The sequence below is a fragment of the Xyrauchen texanus genome, chromosome 23 (genome assembly GCF_025860055.1).
Source record: "Xyrauchen texanus isolate HMW12.3.18 chromosome 23, RBS_HiC_50CHRs, whole genome shotgun sequence".
Taxonomy (NCBI): domain Eukaryota; kingdom Metazoa; phylum Chordata; class Actinopteri; order Cypriniformes; family Catostomidae; genus Xyrauchen; species Xyrauchen texanus.
Window position 1 is genome coordinate 29,461,896 of NC_068298.1, and position 20,036 is coordinate 29,481,931.

The 20,036-nt window shown below is 36.1% G+C and overlaps 2 protein-coding genes across 2 annotated transcripts in view; both read left to right on the plus strand.

Moving 5' to 3' along the window:
- The window catches only part of LOC127617169 (UBX domain-containing protein 1-like), a 95,486-nt gene that overhangs the window by 49 nt on the left and 75,401 nt on the right, over positions 1 to 20,036 (plus strand). The window lies entirely within an intron of this gene.
- LOC127617172 (sideroflexin-5-like) lies at positions 58 to 13,708 on the plus strand. Its single transcript, XM_052089096.1, has 14 exons — positions 58 to 205; positions 3,327 to 3,395; positions 3,527 to 3,604; positions 3,699 to 3,725; positions 3,805 to 3,859; positions 4,844 to 4,869; positions 5,161 to 5,214; positions 10,366 to 10,422; positions 10,698 to 10,763; positions 11,120 to 11,210; positions 11,466 to 11,581; positions 12,154 to 12,239; positions 12,672 to 12,789; positions 13,028 to 13,708. Exons 1-14 carry the CDS (start codon positions 149 to 151, stop codon positions 13,103 to 13,105), a joined length of 978 nt encoding a protein of 325 aa, XP_051945056.1. The 5' UTR covers positions 58 to 148; the 3' UTR covers positions 13,106 to 13,708.

Below are 20,036 nucleotides of genomic sequence, written 5' to 3' on the forward strand. Positions count from 1 at the left end.
ATGGTTTGAGTCCAGCTGGGATTAAACTACACTTCCCATGATCCCCTGCGCGCTATTGCTTCACTAGTTTCGTACCCGAGTTGACTATTCTTCAAAATTCCGTCTCATGGACCTTTTTATACTTTAATATTACTCCTCCGCTGCTGAGATGGCGGAATCTGCGTCTTGTCCGGTGTTTCAGCTGGGGAAACCGCGCTATGACCAGGTAAAGAGTGCCGTGATGTTAAAGTGCATATCTTTGTCAGGGCATTTTTGATGGGCGTTGAAAAACATCTGATCTGTGCAGATACCTTTGCTTTAACACCATGCTGCGAAATTCACCCGTTTCTCGTGCTTTTCTCTTTGCATTGTGTCTCTTTTGTTCGGGGCTTCTTTGCAATATGTTGTACGGATGCAGTTGTTTGCGATGCGCGAAACAGCGGCGATGTTTCAGAGGTAACCGTTATATCAGAATATCCTAAAAAAATGACATGCAATGCAAGAGCACTTCTTTTAATATGCAAATGTCGGAGGACATGAATAAACCAGGATTGTTTGAAAAGAGCCGCGGGGAATACAAATTCATCACTTTTATTTCCATTAAGCGGGAGTGATTTCTAAGTTCATAATTGTTCATGAAAGCTTAGTGTTTTATTTTCCTTCTTAAACGCAATTATTGTTATAACTCCGTTATTTATCAGATAGGCCTACCCAAGTTTTACCTTTTGAAAAAGCGGCCACTTTCGCGTAACGAATGCAAATAATTGTGTCATCAGTTGTTTTGGCTATCTGAGATGTCGAGCGCTCGTTTCGGCCAAATGAATGACCGTCTATTTAAATCCCGGTGCATCCATGGAAACGCCACGGTCATCCTGATTAACACGCGCTCTGCAATCAGCACACGCATGTCAGTCATCAGTCTTGTGCTCAGGGATGTAAGCGGCAAGTTCCCTCTCGAAAGCCCTTTTGCCATTTAATCATGTGCAAAATGTGAATTATTGATATGTCATTTTCACTATAGTTAAAATGGCACTTATTGATATCAGCGATGTTTATTCTAGAATACATTTTAATAAATATATATAATTTTTTATATCTTTTGCACAATTAAAAACGTTCATGCTTGATATAAAAATGACGTAATTAGTCGCAGAAATACCTTTTCTTGATATCAAATATGTGATTACAACTTGTAAAAGCCGTCATTTGTGATATCTCTAACTGTAAAATTTCACTCCTGAGCATAATGCAATTAAATATATGTATTATTTATTTCTTACTAATTGAAATTATTACATACCAATTTCACATTTCAGCTATGTACTGTACTTCTTACTAGTAAAAATTATTGACATTTTTTTTAATCCGAAATTACATTGTTACTAGTGCGAATATCAATTTCTGATGTGAAAATTATTACAATTACAATTAGTAAAACTTTTGATATTTTTTAAATGAGATTTTTACTAGGGGCAATGTACATTTCTGATATCTTTGATAGCATTTTTTGTCTTTATGTTCTCTTCAATTTATTAATATCTGAAATCAATTTCTAGATATGTGAATATCAAATCTGACGTTGAAATTAATTCACGGATATCAAAAATTATAATTTTTCTAATAGTTGCAATTCAATTGTTGATATCAGGAATGTATATTTGTACTATAGTAATGATGTAATTATTGATATAAAAAAAATACTAGTAAGAAGTACATAGTTGATGTGAATTTGGAATTTCAACTAGTAAGAAATATAAGTTAGCAATAATATATCTGTAAATGCATTTTGAACAGAATTGAATGACAGATCATTTTGAAATTCTACTAGTGACAATTCAGTTACAGATATCAATAATTATGTTTCTTACTAGTTGAAATGACATACTTTCATATCAAGAATGGCTATTTCCATTAGTAATGATGCCAGTTTTGATATCAAGAATTAAAATTTTCACAAGTGTAAAAATAATTATTAAGCATCACTAGTAGTATAACTGCATTGCTGATTTTAACTAGTAAAAATTGCAGTAGAGATTTCCACAATTCATATCCTGCACAGGATTAAATGTCAAAAGGGCTTGCGATAAATTCGCACTGTTACCGCTATGCAATGATGAATACTCTGCGGCTGAACTGAAGGTTGGGGTCTGTACATAATAATTGTGTTCAATAGAGGCCAGGGTAGTGGAGCCTTTCTTTTGTTATTCTGCTCATCAAATCTGTTATCTATGTGTGCATACTGTAGATTTACGAGTCCCAATACAGTTTTATGCAAACAAAACCTTCATCTGATTATCATACCATATGGCACTCAGTGAATAATTTGCTTTGCACTGAGTCTACAGGGAAAACTACTTAGAGAGCATCAAACAAAAGAGCACTGCCACACTGACAAGCCAGTCCAAGAAATACGGTTTTATTTCACAATATATTCTGTCAGGTTTACAATGGGTCTACTACGCTTATTATTTATAGGGCACTTGCAGAATGTCGCTGCTGTAAATAGATTATATCAAAATCAAATTTGTTTTTATTTGCTGTTATGAAAAAATCCAGCTCAGGTGCATCTGAATAATGCAGATACTTATCTTTTTATTGCTACTGTATCTTGCTCAAATCAATGCAGCTGAAGGATATGGGTGTATCTTTTCCTCCTTCTCCATCTCTGCTAACTGTGCTGCAAATTCTCTGGGGACAAGAAGCACATGCATAATTAACAAGTCTTCTCCAGCAGACATGCGCTCATATTGAAGCAAGTGTCTGTAGCCCAGAAATAAGGTTAGTAGCCAAGAGGAGTGAGATCAGCTGAATTATTTTGCACTCTTAGATATGTATTTTAAGATAAAAGGGAACTCAACTTCAAAGACCTGTGAGAGGAGACATACAAGAGCCTTTTTTGTTGTATCTCTAGATAAATCATTGAGACTTGAATTTTCCTTTTTCCACTGTCTTCTTTGCCAAATAAACCCTTGGCATGCCCCACCATTAGGCCTCTGAAACAGTTGGCTCTTAGAAAACCGCTTGCATTGCTGCCCAAAGAAGTGGGGTGCAGAGAGAGTGGGAATGCTGATGTAGGCAATCATCTTGCTGGTGCTCTGTTGTGAAGCTTTGTACAAACTGTTTCTTCTGGAATTTAGTGCATGGTTGAGTGGTGCTGTCATTACAGCCCTTTAATATTTCAGTCAAACTAAACTTAGAACACCTCTTGACAATTGAAGGCACAAAGCAGAAAGTTTTAATGGTGTTTTGGTCTTTGCTGTCAACTGGTTGTAATATTTGCATCTCATCTTTATCGTCAGGTTGACAATGAATGTTTATGAAACTAATAAAATGTTGTTCTCTCCCAGAGTGCATTTCTTGGCAGGTTCAGGCACTTCATTGACATCATTGATCCTTCAACTCTGTTTGTGACAGAGGTACAGAAATCTATTTTTATGAAGAATTAATTTTAATTGTCAATTGTTTAATATATGCTATTCAGCTTGATAGTGGGAAATGACAGATTTGTAAGTCATATCTATATTGCATTTTTCTTTCTTTTTTATAGAGTCGTTTAAAAGAATGTGTCAAACTCCTGTATGATTTCAAGCAAGGGAATATTCCTCCAGGAGTAACAGATCACCAGGTGAAGTGTCTGTGGAAACATCAGAAGTTTAAGTAGATTTTATAAATTGGTGTTATATAAAGGCTTGCGTTCTGTGTTCTTCACCTCTGTTCAGCTCTGGGAGGCTCAGAAGGTGAAGCAGGTGAGAGACTTTTTTTAATTGTTCACTGTCTGTTTTAAATTGTGGTTGATGTTGAAGTGACCGATTCATCTCCTTTCAGGCCATCATTCATCCTGACACTGGTGAAAAAATCTTCATGCCTTTTCGGATGTCAGGTAAGAGTATAGAGATATAAAAACTCCAGTGCCTTGCATTTCTTTCAGTTTTCCAGTGTACATTTTTTGCCTACCCCTTAAGGGATAGTTCACTCAAAAATTGAAATTCCCTCATTATTTACTCACCGTCACATGACTTTATTCTGCTGAACACAAATTAAGGTTTTTAGAAGAGTATTTCAGCTCTCTGGGTTCATTCAATGCAAGTGAATGGTGAACAAAACTTTGAAGCTCCACAAAACACAAAGGCAGCACACAAGTAATCCATCAGAATTTATACGATAGGTGTGTGTGAGAAACAGATCAATATTTAAGTTTTTTTTTTTACTCTAAATCTCACATTCTTCGTGCATATCACCACCTACTGGTCAGAATTGGTCAAAAGTGGAAATTTATAATAATAATAAAAAAAGATCCTTATTGATCTGTTTCTCACGCACATCTATCATATCTATTCTGAAGACTTGGATTAAACTAGTTTTATGGATTACCTTTATGCTGGCTTTATGTGCTTTTGGGGGATAAAAAAAATTTGGTCACCATTCACTAAAAATCTTCTTTTGTTTTCAGCAAAAGAAAGAAAGTCATACACATCTGGGATGGGATGAGGCTGAGTAACTGAGAATTTTCCTTTTTGGGTGAACTGTTCCTTTAATGAAATTATCACATTTAAATACTGTATATATTTGTAAAGACTAAGACTGAAGTTGAGAATGTCAGTTGGACAGATTGTAATTGTTTAACAGTCACAGATGGTGCTGTGTTTGTGTCTGATAACTGTATGCTCAAAGAGAAGTGATGATTTTTGCATGTGTGCTGCAATCAATATCATGGACACCATACTGACAATGTTTAAAATGGAAACTATATAAATATTCAAACAAAAACAAATGAACAGTATACTGTCATAGTGGTTATATTTACTCTGGTGCTTTCTAATGTGTTGTTGCTTTTTACCTATTTTGTGTTTTTTGTGTTTCACAGGCTATGTGCCATTTGGAACACCAATCGTAAGTATTCTGTTTATTTGTAAAATAACATCAAAGTACAAATCAAAAGAACACACAGACAGAGCACAAATGAGAGAGAGAGAAGCCTTGCATATCATTATGCATGTACCAGTGCTGACACACATCAAAACTTCTAAGAGAGATGTTAAAATCTGTGTTGAGTTTCTGTCTTGAGCAATACACTTTTGTTTCTTTAGACAGGTGTAAATTATTAGCAACACATTGATGGGAACCAAGTTCACAAGGTAAATTCTTATCAGAAGTGATGATCCTTCACCGATTTTCTTGCAGGTTGTAGGTCTTCTCCTTCCAAACCAGACTTTGGCCTCCACTGTATTCTGGCAGGTAGTTTCTTCACATTATTTTAAGCATTCAAGTAAGCATAAATGCAGCCAAGAGCACCACTGTAAACCAGCATGGAATCATCAGTATTTCTGTGCCTACTGTTTCACAGATGGAAATTATTAATAAGTCAAAAGTAATTTGCCTTAATTCATTGTTTTTTTTTTTTCGTTTTTGCTTTTATTTTAATATATTTTTACTGTAAAACAATTGAACACAGTAAAATCATACTGGCAAACATTCAGGCAACAATAGACTGAAGGTACTTTTTAACAGAAAAGTTGAACTGTGTTGTCACAACAAGGGTATTTTTCACACATTTGAAGTTGGGGTAAATTGTTGCATTTTTATTGGAGCAGGTTGCCACTGCCACATGATTTAAATAAAAAAAAAATACTTATAAAATTAATAAATAACAAAATAATACATTAGTAAATTAAAAAAAAATTATAAATGAAAATAATTATTAACAACAATAAATGTCACCAAAAACAATGGTTTGATATTTTTGTGTTAACTTTTAAATTAGCATTTTGCTGAAAGCCAAAATACAGGTTCCATTGTGAAAACTGTACCTGTTCCTGTAGTAAGACAACATGCCACTATTGGGCCATGTTGTCACAATACTGTAGGTATTTTCCTGGGCAATAATGGGGACATTTTTTATATCTTTTTTTTAGCCTTTTTGTAAACTTTAAGAAATGTCTACAAAACTAAACCGATACTAAGAAATACATAAAAAAGTGTGACAACATAATGTCATGCAAGAAGCAGTCATGTGAGCGACGAGCTCTGCGCACTTTGCTACATTTTTTATTATTCTCATGTTATAATCTGTTGAAATTCGATACACATATTTACACATTTACTCTGTGTGTCAAAAAAAAGTCAAAATCCTCGGGCTCTGGAGACATTAAAAGACACTTACGTGTTCAGGATGAAAGCCCCGACAGGCCTACAGACCGGGGACTCGATTTGGCTAGCGCGGCGGGAGAGGAGATCCAGCGTCAACTGTCCAACATGTCGGTGATGCTGACGATGGTTCTTGCTGACTTGGAGGACATCTCTGTAATATGTCAATCAATTACAGCGATGGAAATAAAATAGTTTAATAGAATTAGTTACAAGAGTGGCAGAAATTTAGAAATTAAATGATTATCTGAAGTCATTGGAGAGTGAATTATCTGCTAATCCGCTCACGACCCAAGTTGATTTGAAAAACTTGAAGATCTTGAGAATCGGAATTGCAGGAATAACGTCTGAATTGTTGGAATTCCTGAGCATGAGGAGGGCCGAGATATGGTGAAATTCCTAGACAAGCTTTTCCCGAGTTTGCTCGACATAGGCCACAAGCTGGAAATTGAGCGAGCTCACAGAGTTCCGGCTCAGAGATCTGCTGGGGGAGAAAGGCCCTGATAAGTCCTGGCCAAATTTCTGAGATCACCAGATAAAGATCTCATGTTGCATCAGGTGAGGAGCAAAGGATATATTTAAATATAAATATCTAAATATTTTCTTGTTCCCAGACTTTACGAGTTCGACAAGAGAGAAACGCGATCGGTTCAGGGAATGCAAGAAACTCTTGCATCAACGTAAGATCGCTTTTGCACTGATGTTTGCGGCCAAGTTGAGAATAGAAGCGAAGGACGCTTGCAAAGTATTTACATGTCCGAAACAGGTGCTGTCTTTTATAGAATCAATGGGTGAGTAAACCATTGGGTGTTTCTCATGTAAGTGGATCGACTCGCTTTACTCTATTGTTGGAGGAAGCTGGACACCATTTTTGTTTCTTTTTGCGCTGACTTGGCCTGGCGGCTGGAGTTTGTTTTGTGAGTGGCACTTTTCCTTGAAGAAACTTTTGCATTGAGGGAGGATCACTTTTACATTGAAGTTCCTGGCCAGATTGAGAATAGACATTACAGATGACAGCATAATATCTCCATGCTCACACAAAGGATGTCTTTTAATAAGTTGACGGACTGAGTAAGTCATGGTATATACTTTTATGTGGCCTCAGAGTGAATTAACTTGGTCATCCGAGGAACCGGGATGCCTGTTTTGTCTCTTTTTGTGTTGGTTTAACATAGATCATGCCCTGGTGAGTTTAGAGGTGTTGCCACATACGGAGAAAAATAAATCATATAGTGGGCACTTTAATGTATCCCTTTTGCAAAATCCTGAATTCCTGATGTTAAAGACTGAAATCAATGTTTATATGTAGACCAACTGGTCCTCAGTATCTTTTGTGGGTGTGGCCTGGGAGGCACTTAAGGCAGTTCTTAGGGGTCGGATCAGACAGTATGTCTCCTTCACCAAAAAATCCAAAGCACGTGAACTTGTGGAGTTGGAAGGGAATATTAAAAGTGTTGAGGCATAGCTGAAGCACCGATTGTCATCTAATGGCCTCAGAGAATTGACTCGATTGAGTGGAGTTTTGGTTATTCATGGCAAGACAGTCATACTTTGAGTCGGGGGACAAAGCAGGGAAGCTTTTGGCTAGATATATAAAACAGAGAGAATCTTTTTCTGCCATTCCCTCAGTGAAATCAGCTGGTGGTAAAATATTTAGGCCTACCTCAGCCATTGATATTAATAATGCTTTTAAAGAATTCTATCTTGATCTCTATAGTTCCATATCTTTGTCTACTGATGAGGATATTAGAAACTTTGTGGAAACAATAGAACTCCCTAAATTGATGACTGAGCAAACAAATTCTCTTGATTCTGAGATAACCTTGGAGGAGCTTGAGGAGTTAATTAAGGCCTTGCCTACAGGCAAGGCTCCGGGGCCAGATGGTTTTGCAGCTGAATTTATTATATCTTATGCTACAGAATTGGCTCCACTTTTGTTAGAAGTTTATACAGAATCATTAAAGAATTGAAAGCTTCCTCCAACCATGACACGAGCCCAGATCAGTCTGATTCTTAAAAAGAACAAAGATCCAAGCGAGTGTAAGAGTTACCGTCTAATATCCCTGATCCAGCTAGATGTACAAATTTTGTCAAAAATTTTGGCCAACCGATTAAGTAAAGTTATGACATCTCTTATACTTATATTGTGATAACATTAGGCATTTCATCAATATCATGTGGTCAGTAGTGAATGATCAGACTCCGGTCGCTGCCATCTCACTTGATGCCAAAAAGGCGCTTGATATGGTAGAATGGGATAAACTTTTATTTATTTTTTTGAAAATATAAGGGTTTGGGAGTACATTTATTGGTTGGATTATGTTACTTTATAGACAACCGGTAGCGGCGGTACAAACAAATGGATTAATTTCAGATTATTTTACTTTGAATAGGGGCACTAAGCAGGGTTGCCCTCTTTCCACATTATTGTTCTGTCTTGCTATGGAACCATTAGCAGCCACGATAAGAAAGGAGGATGATTTTCCAATGGGTGATGGTGGGAGGTATGGGGCATAAACTTTTGCTTTATGCAGATGATATTTTATTAATTCCTTTTCAGGGTATAGAGTCAATTGGTCTAAATCCAAAGCTTTGACTCTGAAAGCGTACTGCCCAGTAACAGCTTTCCAGCTGGGTGCCCTCCAGTGGCCCAAACAGGGCATTAAGTATTTGGGCATTTTGGGACATTCCCAGCAAAATTGTGTGATTTAGTTAGAGTTCATTTTGACCCCTTAATAAAACGGTTTTCAATGGGCAGGTGGGCTTTGTTACATTTATCTATGATTGGGAAAATTCATGTTATTTAAATTAATTGTATTCCAAAATTCAATAATGCATTTGCACTCAGTTTGGACAAAATTGTCCTGAGTGTTTAATTCAGACATTTATTTAAATGTTGCCTTGAGCATATGGCTGAACCCAAAAATGTATTAATTAGTCCCCTTTCTGCTAGTCAGGGTGGATTTTGAGGGAGGTTAATACACTTGGTGACCTATATGAGAATAGTGTTGAGATCCTTTAAAACTTGGTTAAATTTTTTGGGATTCTTAGATCTGAGTTCTGTAAGTATTTACAGCGGCACCACCTGCTCTGTACTGTTTTTGGGAGTAACATACACCCCCCCTAAAGTGGCAGATACTCTGGAAGTGGTGATTACTGCTTTTGGAAAAGGTCATGAGGCATCACTCCCTGTTAATTAAGAGTCTGGGGGACGGAACTTCAACTTCTCTTAAGAGATTATGGGAGAAAGATCTAATTGGAGGAGGGAGTGTGGGCTAGGATTCTAAGTAACATCAAATCTGCATCTAGAGATTCAAGGGTTCACCTTATGCCATTTAAGATTTTACATAGTCTATTGGATCCCCACTAGATTGCATAGGCTTGGACTTAAAGACACACCCACCTGCTGGCGATGCCAATCAGAATATGGAGACACAACCCATGTCTTTTGGGGATGTGTTACGATTCAAGAATTTGAGTTTTATGGGCGACATATTAAGTACTCTAATCTCATTTTGCCCCAGACTCTGTATTTTAGGTCATGGGTTGGTCATTGATGTAGGGGATAAGTACATGAAGAATCGGATCCTGGACGGTGTTATGACAGATTATCCTTAGAGGATGGAAGACAGCTGGAGCCACCTTGTTTCGTAAGTGGTACGAGGAGATGGGCAAGGTAGCGCTTTGGAAGAGTTGTCATATAGAAGACTAGGCAACATGGATATGTTCATCAGGAGGTGGGGCGGCTATTTGGCCTTTTTGGAGGGCTCTCGGGAGGGGCAGTGGAGGGAGACGTGTTGTTTTAAATGTGTGTGTTGTAGACTTTTTGTTTCTGAATGTATACTTTCCATTCTGTATTTCTAAATATTTTCTACTATTTTATTGTCTGTGTGACTTTGTCAATTACATTTGGCCACTGGGGTATCTGTTTGTTTTGGGTGGAGGGGGTTAATTTTTGGGGAAGGGTTGTAAATAATATAATGTGATTCTAAATATTCTGTTATTTTTACTATATATATATATATATATATATATATATATATATATATATATATATATATATATATATATATATATATATGAAATCAATACAATTGTTAATAAAAAAAATTAAAAAGTGTGACAACTCACCAGGTCTTCTTTATTCTCTTTTTACCTCATGCTGACTTCACAAAAGAATTAGTGCAGTAGCTATCTGTAAAAGGAATTTTAACCAACTAATCCAGAATTTCTCTCCAACAGTGGCTCAACCAGAGTCACAATGCTTGTGTGAACTACGCCAACCGTAACGCCACAAAGGTACGGTATGAAATGTTCTTTTAATTTAGGTCAGGCATGTAAAGTTCAGCTACAGAGGTGCAGTTGCAAATGGTCGTTCAGTGGAGCATTTCTTCTTCTCAATTCCATTTGAATGGTCATTATTGTGTCCTGAGGGCTGTCCGTCTGTTCTGCATCTGACTCTGTAGCTCACAGCCCCAGAGTGAGAGCTGCAGTTTTTTGCATTACATCACAGAGTCTGTGATATGACTTCTGCTCCTGGATGTTGATCATTTCTTTTCAAATGTTATCTTTAGCCTACACCAACCTCAAAGTTTATTCAGGGATATCTGGGAGCTGTCACCAGTGCTGTTTCAATTGCAGTAAGTGGATGATGTGCAAGTCTTGTTTGAGCTTCACTCTGTGTTTGTTATTGATAGATTGAATTTGTCATTTAAATATTAAAGGAATAGCTAAAAAAAATTAATCCCATCATCATTCACTCACCTTTAGGTTGTTCCAACCCCATATGTTTTTTCTTGAGATGAACACAAAAGATGTTAGAAGATGTTAACCTCAGTCACCATTCACTTTCATTGCATTTTTTTTTTCCATAGGCCTACATTGAAAGTGAAGTAAATAGTTTCATTTCTCTTGTAAATGTCATTGATGTTCAGCTATAAGATTCTATCACTTTTGCTGTCTTCACTATTCGTGATAAAACTCTTTCTGTGTTTAGGTGGGTCTGAATGTACTGATCCAGAAATCCAGCAAATTCAACCCCACTACCAGACTGTTAATACAAAGGTTCATCCCCTTCCCTGCTGTAGGTATGTCCTTAAACAGATACAGTATTTTGCTGTATTTCACCTAGGCGGTCATCCACTCTTCAATGTATGAAGCTCCCCCTGCTGTTAGTATATTGGCATGACTCATACAGTTTAATCAGGCAGCACAGGTGCATTACAGATTCAACCTGGAGTTTTTATATAACATCTAAATGAGGCCATTGGCAGAGTCAGGATCTAATTCCATGATAGTGTTTAGCATCCATGGTCATCTTGAATGTCTGTTTTTCTTCTCAGCAAGTGCGAACATCTGTAACGTGGCTCTGATGAGACACAATGAGCTGTCTGAGGGAATAGATGTGTTGGACAGCAAGGGGAATGTGGTGGGATCTTCACGGATAGCTGCCAAACATGTGCGTGTGGTAGTTATACAGATGTGAATTGTTTTTGTGCTTTATTTTCAAATCAGTGCACATAAGTCTAGTCAAGGCATTTCAAGGATTGTCCCGGGTTCAAAACAAGTTTTCCATAATCAACAGCATTTGTGGCATAATGTTGATTACCACCACCACCAAAATAATATTTTTTTTTAAATAGGCTTGTTCCTTGTTTATTTAAAAAATATATATATAATAATAATGTTTACAATGGAGGTGAATGGGGCCAGTCCATAAAACATTTTACAAAATTAGATTAATAAAAATTATTAAAAAAAATTATTTTATTTTTTTCTAAAGATTCTTTAACTTGATGGAATTTTGTTATGAAATTAAAATGTTTTTTAATGTATTTATTTTTTAGATTTTATGCCAGAAATGCTGTAAATTGATCTTAACTTGTATTAAACCTGGAACATTAGTGAACGCCCCTTAATTCAGAATAACTCATTATTGTCCCAAATATCAAAGTACTGTATGTCACAATGTTGTTTCACAAACTTTCAAGAAAATTCTTGTCATTTTTCTTTGTCTGCATTTTTCATCAGGCACTTATAGAGACGGCACTGACACGAGTGGCTCTACCACTGCCAATCTTTGTCCTTCCACCACTCATAATGTCCTTCTTGGAAAAGTATATTACATTTGCTTCAGCTACCATTAAATTGCTCTGACAATGAAATATCATTGCATATGACAATATATACAAAGTTATTTTAGTTGTGGCTTAAAATCTTGCTATCTGCACCTTAGAGCTTGATCAAGGTAGATGCCATATTTAATTTGATGTGAATGAAAACAAGGTTATAAGAAATGGCAGTAGTAGAGTAATAAAGTGTTTTGTCCACTGGACATATGTTGAAAAGACATATTTTCAGTGTTGTGTCAGCAGAACAATTGATGTCAAGGTAAACAACAGTACATCCCATTGAATATCCAGCATATCTATCTCTCACTGCCTCATGTACTTTGCATTAAATTAAATATGGCATCTAGCCGACTATGGTCCATTACTCTTGAACAGCTACAGAAATTCAACAATGAGAGTGTTCCTCTCCTCTCCCAGGCTTCCGCTGATGCAGGCCCATCGCAGGATGATGCTGCCTGTGCACAGTTTAGTGTGTCTGGCTATCTTTGGTTTGTCCTTGCCGCTGGCTATAAGCCTCTTCCCACAGATGTCAGAGGTACTGCAGCAATACCTGCCTCACTTCCACATCAACAGCTCGTACATCTGAAGAGATGGCTTTTATTCTCTCTCCAGCAAACACTTGCTGCAGCGGGTTTAATTTTGTCTGTCAACCTCTGTCATTAATCATTATGTGTGTTTGTGTGTGATTGTGTGCGTGTGTGTGTACAGTACGTGACATGAATTATAAATATTTTACCCGGGAATCGCTTAGTAATCATCTTTGCTCCTCACAGATCGAGGCATCTCACCTTGAGCCAGAAATTGCCATGGCAACAGATTGCAAGGTGCTGTCTTACAACAAGGGACTATGATGGAAGAGAGTGAGAACGAGGGGAAGCAAAGGGAAAGTTCTCCTCATTTTAATCTGCTGTCTAAGATTGCCAAGGACATGTAGTACAACAGGTGCAAACAGTATTGAGGAGGGAATGCATTCTGAGCAATAGTAACCAGTTAACCCTTTCATAAACTGCTGCCATTTTGCAATTTTGATAGAACTATTGATAAAGTAATAATTACAGTATTTAATCTTGTACTGACAACAATGACAGGGAGAAAACAAGGCCAGTAAATGACTGTTAAATGATCATTACAATTATAGTAAATAATGTTGAAGAAATGGGAGGATAGGTAAGTACAGCTTTATATTGTATTATTCTGCGGTTATTATATGGACAGTGAATGCACTTTAATGAAAATGTAATCCTAATTAACCTGAGGTGTCTATTTGCATGTTTTACTTAACATTTTCTGAAACACTGAAAGATTACTATAAAAAAATGTTTTATGTGTACATGTATGAAGTTTAGGTCTTTTAAAACATGATATTAAAACATAAGTATTAACATTTTAAAACTATTTATACACTATTAACATACAAATATAAGTTTGGAAATGTTACTATTTTTGAGGCTATGCGGTCTGTTTGAATATTGAAACTTTTATATAATTTGTTATTAACAATTAATTTAATAATGTAATTTTGATAAATGTATGTTCATTTTATTTGCTGTTTCCTTGATTTTTGCCATATGAGAATATATTTTATTTGCAAAAAACTTTTGTCTGAAGAAAAACAAATACTAAAAGCTAAACATGATTAATACAGACATTATTTTGTATAACTTTTAATGAAAGGTAAAAACAGATTACAAATAGATACATAATAGGACATAATAGATACGAACAATAGTATAAAACACCAGCATCAACAATAATCACATTTTCAAACTAATGATAGACATATCCCTCTGAATTCCCTCCTGTTTCTCATTCAGCTCATTCAGAGGGTTCATAAGGGATGAGCAACATTCTTAACATTCCTTCATGTTTAACAGCTTCTCCCAATCTCTGAATTTCCATCACACACTTAAGCAGTGCTCAATCCATTCAGAGTGGATTTTTTTTAACCAGGAGGCTGCATCAACACAAACAGCCTCATGTAAAAAAAAACCTTCATAGGATTAGAGAATGTCAGGTCTGAGTGACGTACCATTCATTATGCAAAAAGTCAAGTTGTATGCGTTCACAGTATAAAAATAAGCATGGGTCTGACTTGTGCATGTGCAACAGGCTAGTCTTTCCTTCCCATTTACCTAAAATTCACAATATGTGGTTAACATACAAAGTTAGTCAATATCTTGCAAATGCATGAGCAATGCCATTAAGTGCAAAACATATCATACTATATTTTGAGAATACTTTCACATTATCATGTAAACTTTATTTATTCAAGAAGTCCAGGAGTGTTTGTTTTGCCAAATCATAAATGGATGTGCATGTAAGCACAAGCTACATGACAAAACATTTTCAACAAGTGCATTTAAAGTAAAAAAGGAGTAATACCCATTCTGACTCCATTTACTAGCTTGAGGTTACGCTTTGTTTAACATGCATGAGAACTGTGAGGATTGTCGATTTGGCTTAAATAAGAAGTTAATTCCCTTTTACACTGATCTTGGATTAGTCTCCCACTTCCTTCCAATAATAACATTATAATTGTGGAAAACGTATATCTATATATTTCTAAAATATCTAAAATACGTGTCTTTATTAAACTAAAAATGGATGGAAGGACCCATATTATTGGTGAAATTAAATAACAGGTACATTGAGTGTCTTTTTCGTCATATTTATATTCATTTTAAAGCAAAATAATTTAAATTATATCCACTTTGTCAGCAACAGCGCATGAAGGTTAATCCCGCATTATCTGCCTATGATCTCGTAGATGTCTGATCCACGAAGAGAAGTGAGAAATGTCAGACTTGACTGCAGGGGTTGAAAGAGTACTGAAAAATCCTACTCAAGTAAAAGTACTGTTACTTCCCAAAAATGTAGTGTGACTAGAGTAAAAGTAGCTGTCCTCAAAACTAATCAAGTAAGAGTAAAAGTGATAGTGATAGTGAGTATTGAGTCCTGAGTTGCAAAGCCTATGCCCCATTAAAATGAACACTGTATGCCAACTTTTAAAATACATCACTTATCTATGATAAACACTACATGAATCTGATTCCAAAAATGGAGACATGATAACAGAAATGAAAAGATTAAAAATTTATTTTCAATTCACTGATCACCATTTAAATCGTAACGTATGAAACAATTACATTAAAATCAGTTTTTTGTAGGGACTAAATTTCCCTTAATACCGACAGAGCGTTAATGTTGTGCATAAAACATGTTCAAACAATGCAAGGAATTTAAAAAAAGCTAAAAAATCAAAATCACTTTGCACGTCATGTCCTGCAGAATAGAGGAGGTAGGGAAAAGTTGTTTGGAACAGGGGCTACATAATGATTAAAAAGGAATGATTCACCCAAAAATGAAAATTGTCTCATTATTTACTCACCCTCTTGTCATCCTGGATGTGTATGACTTTTTCTTCTGCAGAACACAAATTACAATAAAAGTGAATTGGTGCTAAAATATTTAAGATCCACAAATCACATAAATCAGCATAAAAGTAGTCTAATCCATGTGCCTCCAGTGATTTAATCATGTCTTCAGAAGCAATATGATAGATGTGGTGAGAAATAGATCAATATTTAATTCCTTTTTTAATATTAATTCTCCTCCCTGCTCAGTCAATCTCCACTTTAACTTTCACTTTCTTCTTGTGTTTTTAGTGATTCACATTATTTGTGTATATCGCCACCTACTGGGCAGAGAGAAGAATTTATAGCAAACAAAATGGAATTAAATATTTGTTTCTCACCCACATCTGTCATATCGATTCTGAAGTCATGGATTAAACCACTGGTGTTGTATGTATTACTTTTATGCTGCTTTTATGTGATTTTTGGAGTAGTGAGTGGTTTTCACATTTCCTTGTTAATGTTGTTTGATTAATAGCCTTTAAATGACATAGCCTATTAAGACAGTGCTCAATTCGGTAACATGTACACTTCAAGTCCAACATTTTGATGCAAATACGCTTTTTGTCCCACTGTTTAAATTCACTTTAGACACAAACGACTGCGTTTATATTAATGCTTTAGCAAGACAGCATTGGCGGAATTATAAAGTGTATTTGATCATTTAGTGCACAAACATTAGCTGCCTGTCAATCAAACAGCACGGAAATAAAACATCAGGAAATAAAAAGTCAATTTTTTATATTTCATCTAGATCAACCAACCAGTGGTGCTCTTGCTATTGTGATTGATGTAATGAACACCCCTGTTCTAGATGTAGATCATAGGCTAAATATAGAAAACTACTCAAAAGTTTGATCGAGAATATGTTATTGCCCAGCCTTATTGATAACATTGCATTAATCTCTCACAGCAGCCCAATAATCTCAGTGATAGAGAGTTAAATTACAGGCTATGTTAGACACACAGAATCTAGTAAGCAGAAAAATGAAATTTATCTTGATATGTTTCTTTAAATTAGAGGCAGTTGCTGATATCTGGCTTGAGCAAGTTAAAGTCACATGACACGTTCATGCAATTGGCCTTTTTCACTGCCTTTCCAGGTGCTGCTTTGATGTTCAGATGTAAACTGTGCTTGAGGCATCCATAACAGATTGCACCAAATCTGGAGCTGCCGTTCAAGTTTTTACGTGTAATTTGATTTGACGGGAGTCACGAGACTCTCCCTAGCTAATGATGTTGATAGATAAAAATAAAATCAGGACAGGGAAGTAGTGAACACAGACGGTGGGAAAATAGCGCAGTAAATGTACAGTTATAGCACTTAAAATTAACTCAAGTAAAACATTTTTAAACTACTTAAAAAAGTAAAATTCTTGGGGGAAAGTAGTTAATTACAGTAACGTGAGTATTTATAATGCGTTACTTTACACACCTGCTTGACAGCTCTTATTTCACTCTTCCTCTGCCTGTAGCATCTACTCGTCTACTTTCAAGGGCGAGGCGTTTTATATCTCGAACAAACCTAGGGTTTGAATATCGCGTGGGAGTCTCGCCAGATTTGACCCAGTCTGACGGTTCCCTTTTCTAGAAATGACCACTTACTGTGACATGTTCACTGATGTGATGCCCGCTCGCGCGATCTGCAGACACCTCGACAGTACAACAGTAATATATAATTGGATTATATTCAATAATGTGTGTGTGATATAATTTACATATACAAAACAAAATTCAATCGGTATGGGTTTTGAGTTAGTTGCCATGACAAAAGACACCCCCAGACTAAACTGGGACATTCATTACATCAGAAATGATTCTCTATGAACATTAAACGTCACTCTGGTTGTTGTCAATAGAAACGTTTAACGTTATTTGCCATTCATTATCAGACCAATATATAAATTCAACAGTATTTCAGATTGTAAATGGTCAAATTGTCCAAAAGGAAGGTTTGCAATTTATTTATACAAGTTATAATGTGAGCGTTTGTTCGCTCTTTTGCCCAAAGTACTAGATGGAAAGCTTTTTAAAACCATTAAGTCATATTTTAGAGTCTACTTTAGGATATCAGAAGTAGCTAAATGGTGTTTTATGGTTGTGCAAAGTTTTCAATAAGTAAATCTGCCAATAATTAAAAAATATCAGGATTGCTTAAAATAAAAGTGCCATACATTTTTTTTTTTTCATATAGTTTGATCACAGAATATAGAGATGCAAATGATAATCATTTTGATATGTATATGTGATTTCTTTCTGAGAGAAAGTGCTCTTTAATGAATATTCCAGGTTCAAAACAAGTTCAGATCAGTCGGCACCATTTGTGGCATAAGCATAAACAATTATCGTGGTTACAGTGAGGCACTTACAATGGAAGTGAATGGGGCCAATTTTTAGAGGGTTTAAAAGCAGAAATGTTCAGCTTAAAATTTTATTAAAGCACTTACATTAATTCTTCTATTAAAACTTGCATGGTATTTGAGCAGTAAAGTTGTGTAGTCGTTTATACGGTCGTTCTTGGGTTTATGGCTTTATGTCATCGTCGCAACAACATTTTACAATTGTGCATAACCAGGGCCCTTCTATCAAGTTGAGCGGTACACTGCTAAGGACACGAGGTCGTTCTGTTTGAATGGATGTCTATTGAGGAGATGCTTCAGTTTGCTAAATAGGCTTCTTTGGGGAGGAAACAGCTCCTGTTTGACCACCTGTCCGCTAATCTTCAACATGTTTTACACTAAACAATCCTTTTACAACTAACTATATTTTGGAATTTACTACAATACAATTGCTCTATTAGGGAAGACAAGGACCATTTTGCGACAGTAAGGTATCTGCAAACGGTGACTTACTGTCGTAACACGTTAGTGGACGTTACGCTCTAAGCGCAGCTTTATTAAAATAAACAAGAAAAACACAGGGAACCTAGCACAGAGCTTAACAAAACATGCAAGAACTGACAAACTATATAGGGGAAACAAGGGCTTAAATATACAAGGGAACAAACAAGGGAATGAGGAACACCTGGGGAAACAATCAGGAAATGAGAAATAATCAGGGGAAAACCAATCATAAAATGAAACTACAAGGAACGACACGGAACTACAAAAACCTAACAGGAAACAGGAACTAAACAAGAACTTCAACATAAAAGCACAAAAACAAAAGACAACAGGGAATGTGACACAAATTGCGCTGAAACTGCCCGAAAAGAGCTGTTTGTGGGTTTGGAACACCCTGTTTCCCACTGATTTTTGGAGAGTGTGGCTTATGTAAATTTCCACCAGATCGTTGCAACAAGAAAAACACAGGATTTTACTTAAATGATGATGATATTTCACTGGATTTCACGGGTCACCATCATTGGCTGTGTCTCGTTTGGAAGGATGCGTCCACCGGAGGTCGCATTTCTCAACCGCATTCGTCATTGAGACGGTCTCATTTCAGAAAAGAGAGTTGGACACACAGAATGCGACCTTCGTATCCTTCGTGAGCACTCACAACCCACAATTCTTTGCTTCAAAGGAAATGTCTAATAAAAATGACGTCAATTTGCCCGTAAATATGAAGTTCAAACGCAAGGAATGTTAATTCCCAAGTTGAAGTACCTCAGTAGATGGATGTGGAGTATATCATCTGTATCATTATATTAATATATAATTAAAATAAAAGTATGCGACAAAGTACACCTGTAAAATCTATTTTCTTTTCTCTTTACATCATTATAACTCTCCTAAATTTTAAAGAGACTTTTTATTTTTCCCACTCAATGCGCTCAAAAGTGGCGTGCTGTCATAGCAACTGTGTTACGTTCTGTTTCCATTTGTCCTAATGAGGCTTGTTCACTCTAGCCTTCTAAGGACGCGTCCTATCTAGCATGCAGCCTTCCAAACCAGACACAGACAATCGCATCTGCTCTGTTAGACACAATTCAGCAGCTGTTGGTGATTATTAATTTTATTTTATTAAAGAATTCACACAAAAGCCTGTTTTTAATTTGCAATGTGCTGTCACTGACAGATAGCCTACGAGGTCAAATATGATCTAACAATGATCTTATCTGTTCAAGATTACCATATAAGATGTAATGGGAGGAACAGATTGGGAGCGTATCTATTTTCCCAGGGTCCTAAGTTTCCCATTTCAATATTCTGTTAACACTCATTAACCCTCCTATAGTATTCGGGTAATATCTGACCCGTTTCAAGTAAATTTTTCATAAATATTATCCATATTATATATATTTCATTAAAAAAAGAATTCTTCCCATTTTGTAATGCCCAATTCCCAGTGTACTCTAACTCTTCATGGTGGTTTAGTGACTCGCCTCAATCCGGGTGGCAGAGGACGAATCTCAGTTGCCTCCACA

Coding starts and splice junctions, on each gene's coding strand:
- LOC127617172 (XM_052089096.1), top strand. CDS start 149: ATGGCGGAATCTGCGTCTTGTCCGGTGTTTCAGCTGGGGAAACCGCGC. Junction 10,423..10,697: donor CCAACCGTAACGCCACAAAG/GTACGGTATGAA, acceptor TGTTATCTTTAG/CCTACACCAACCTCAAAGTT. Junction 12,240..12,671: donor ATAATGTCCTTCTTGGAAAA/GTATATTACATT, acceptor CTCCTCTCCCAG/GCTTCCGCTGATGCAGGCCC.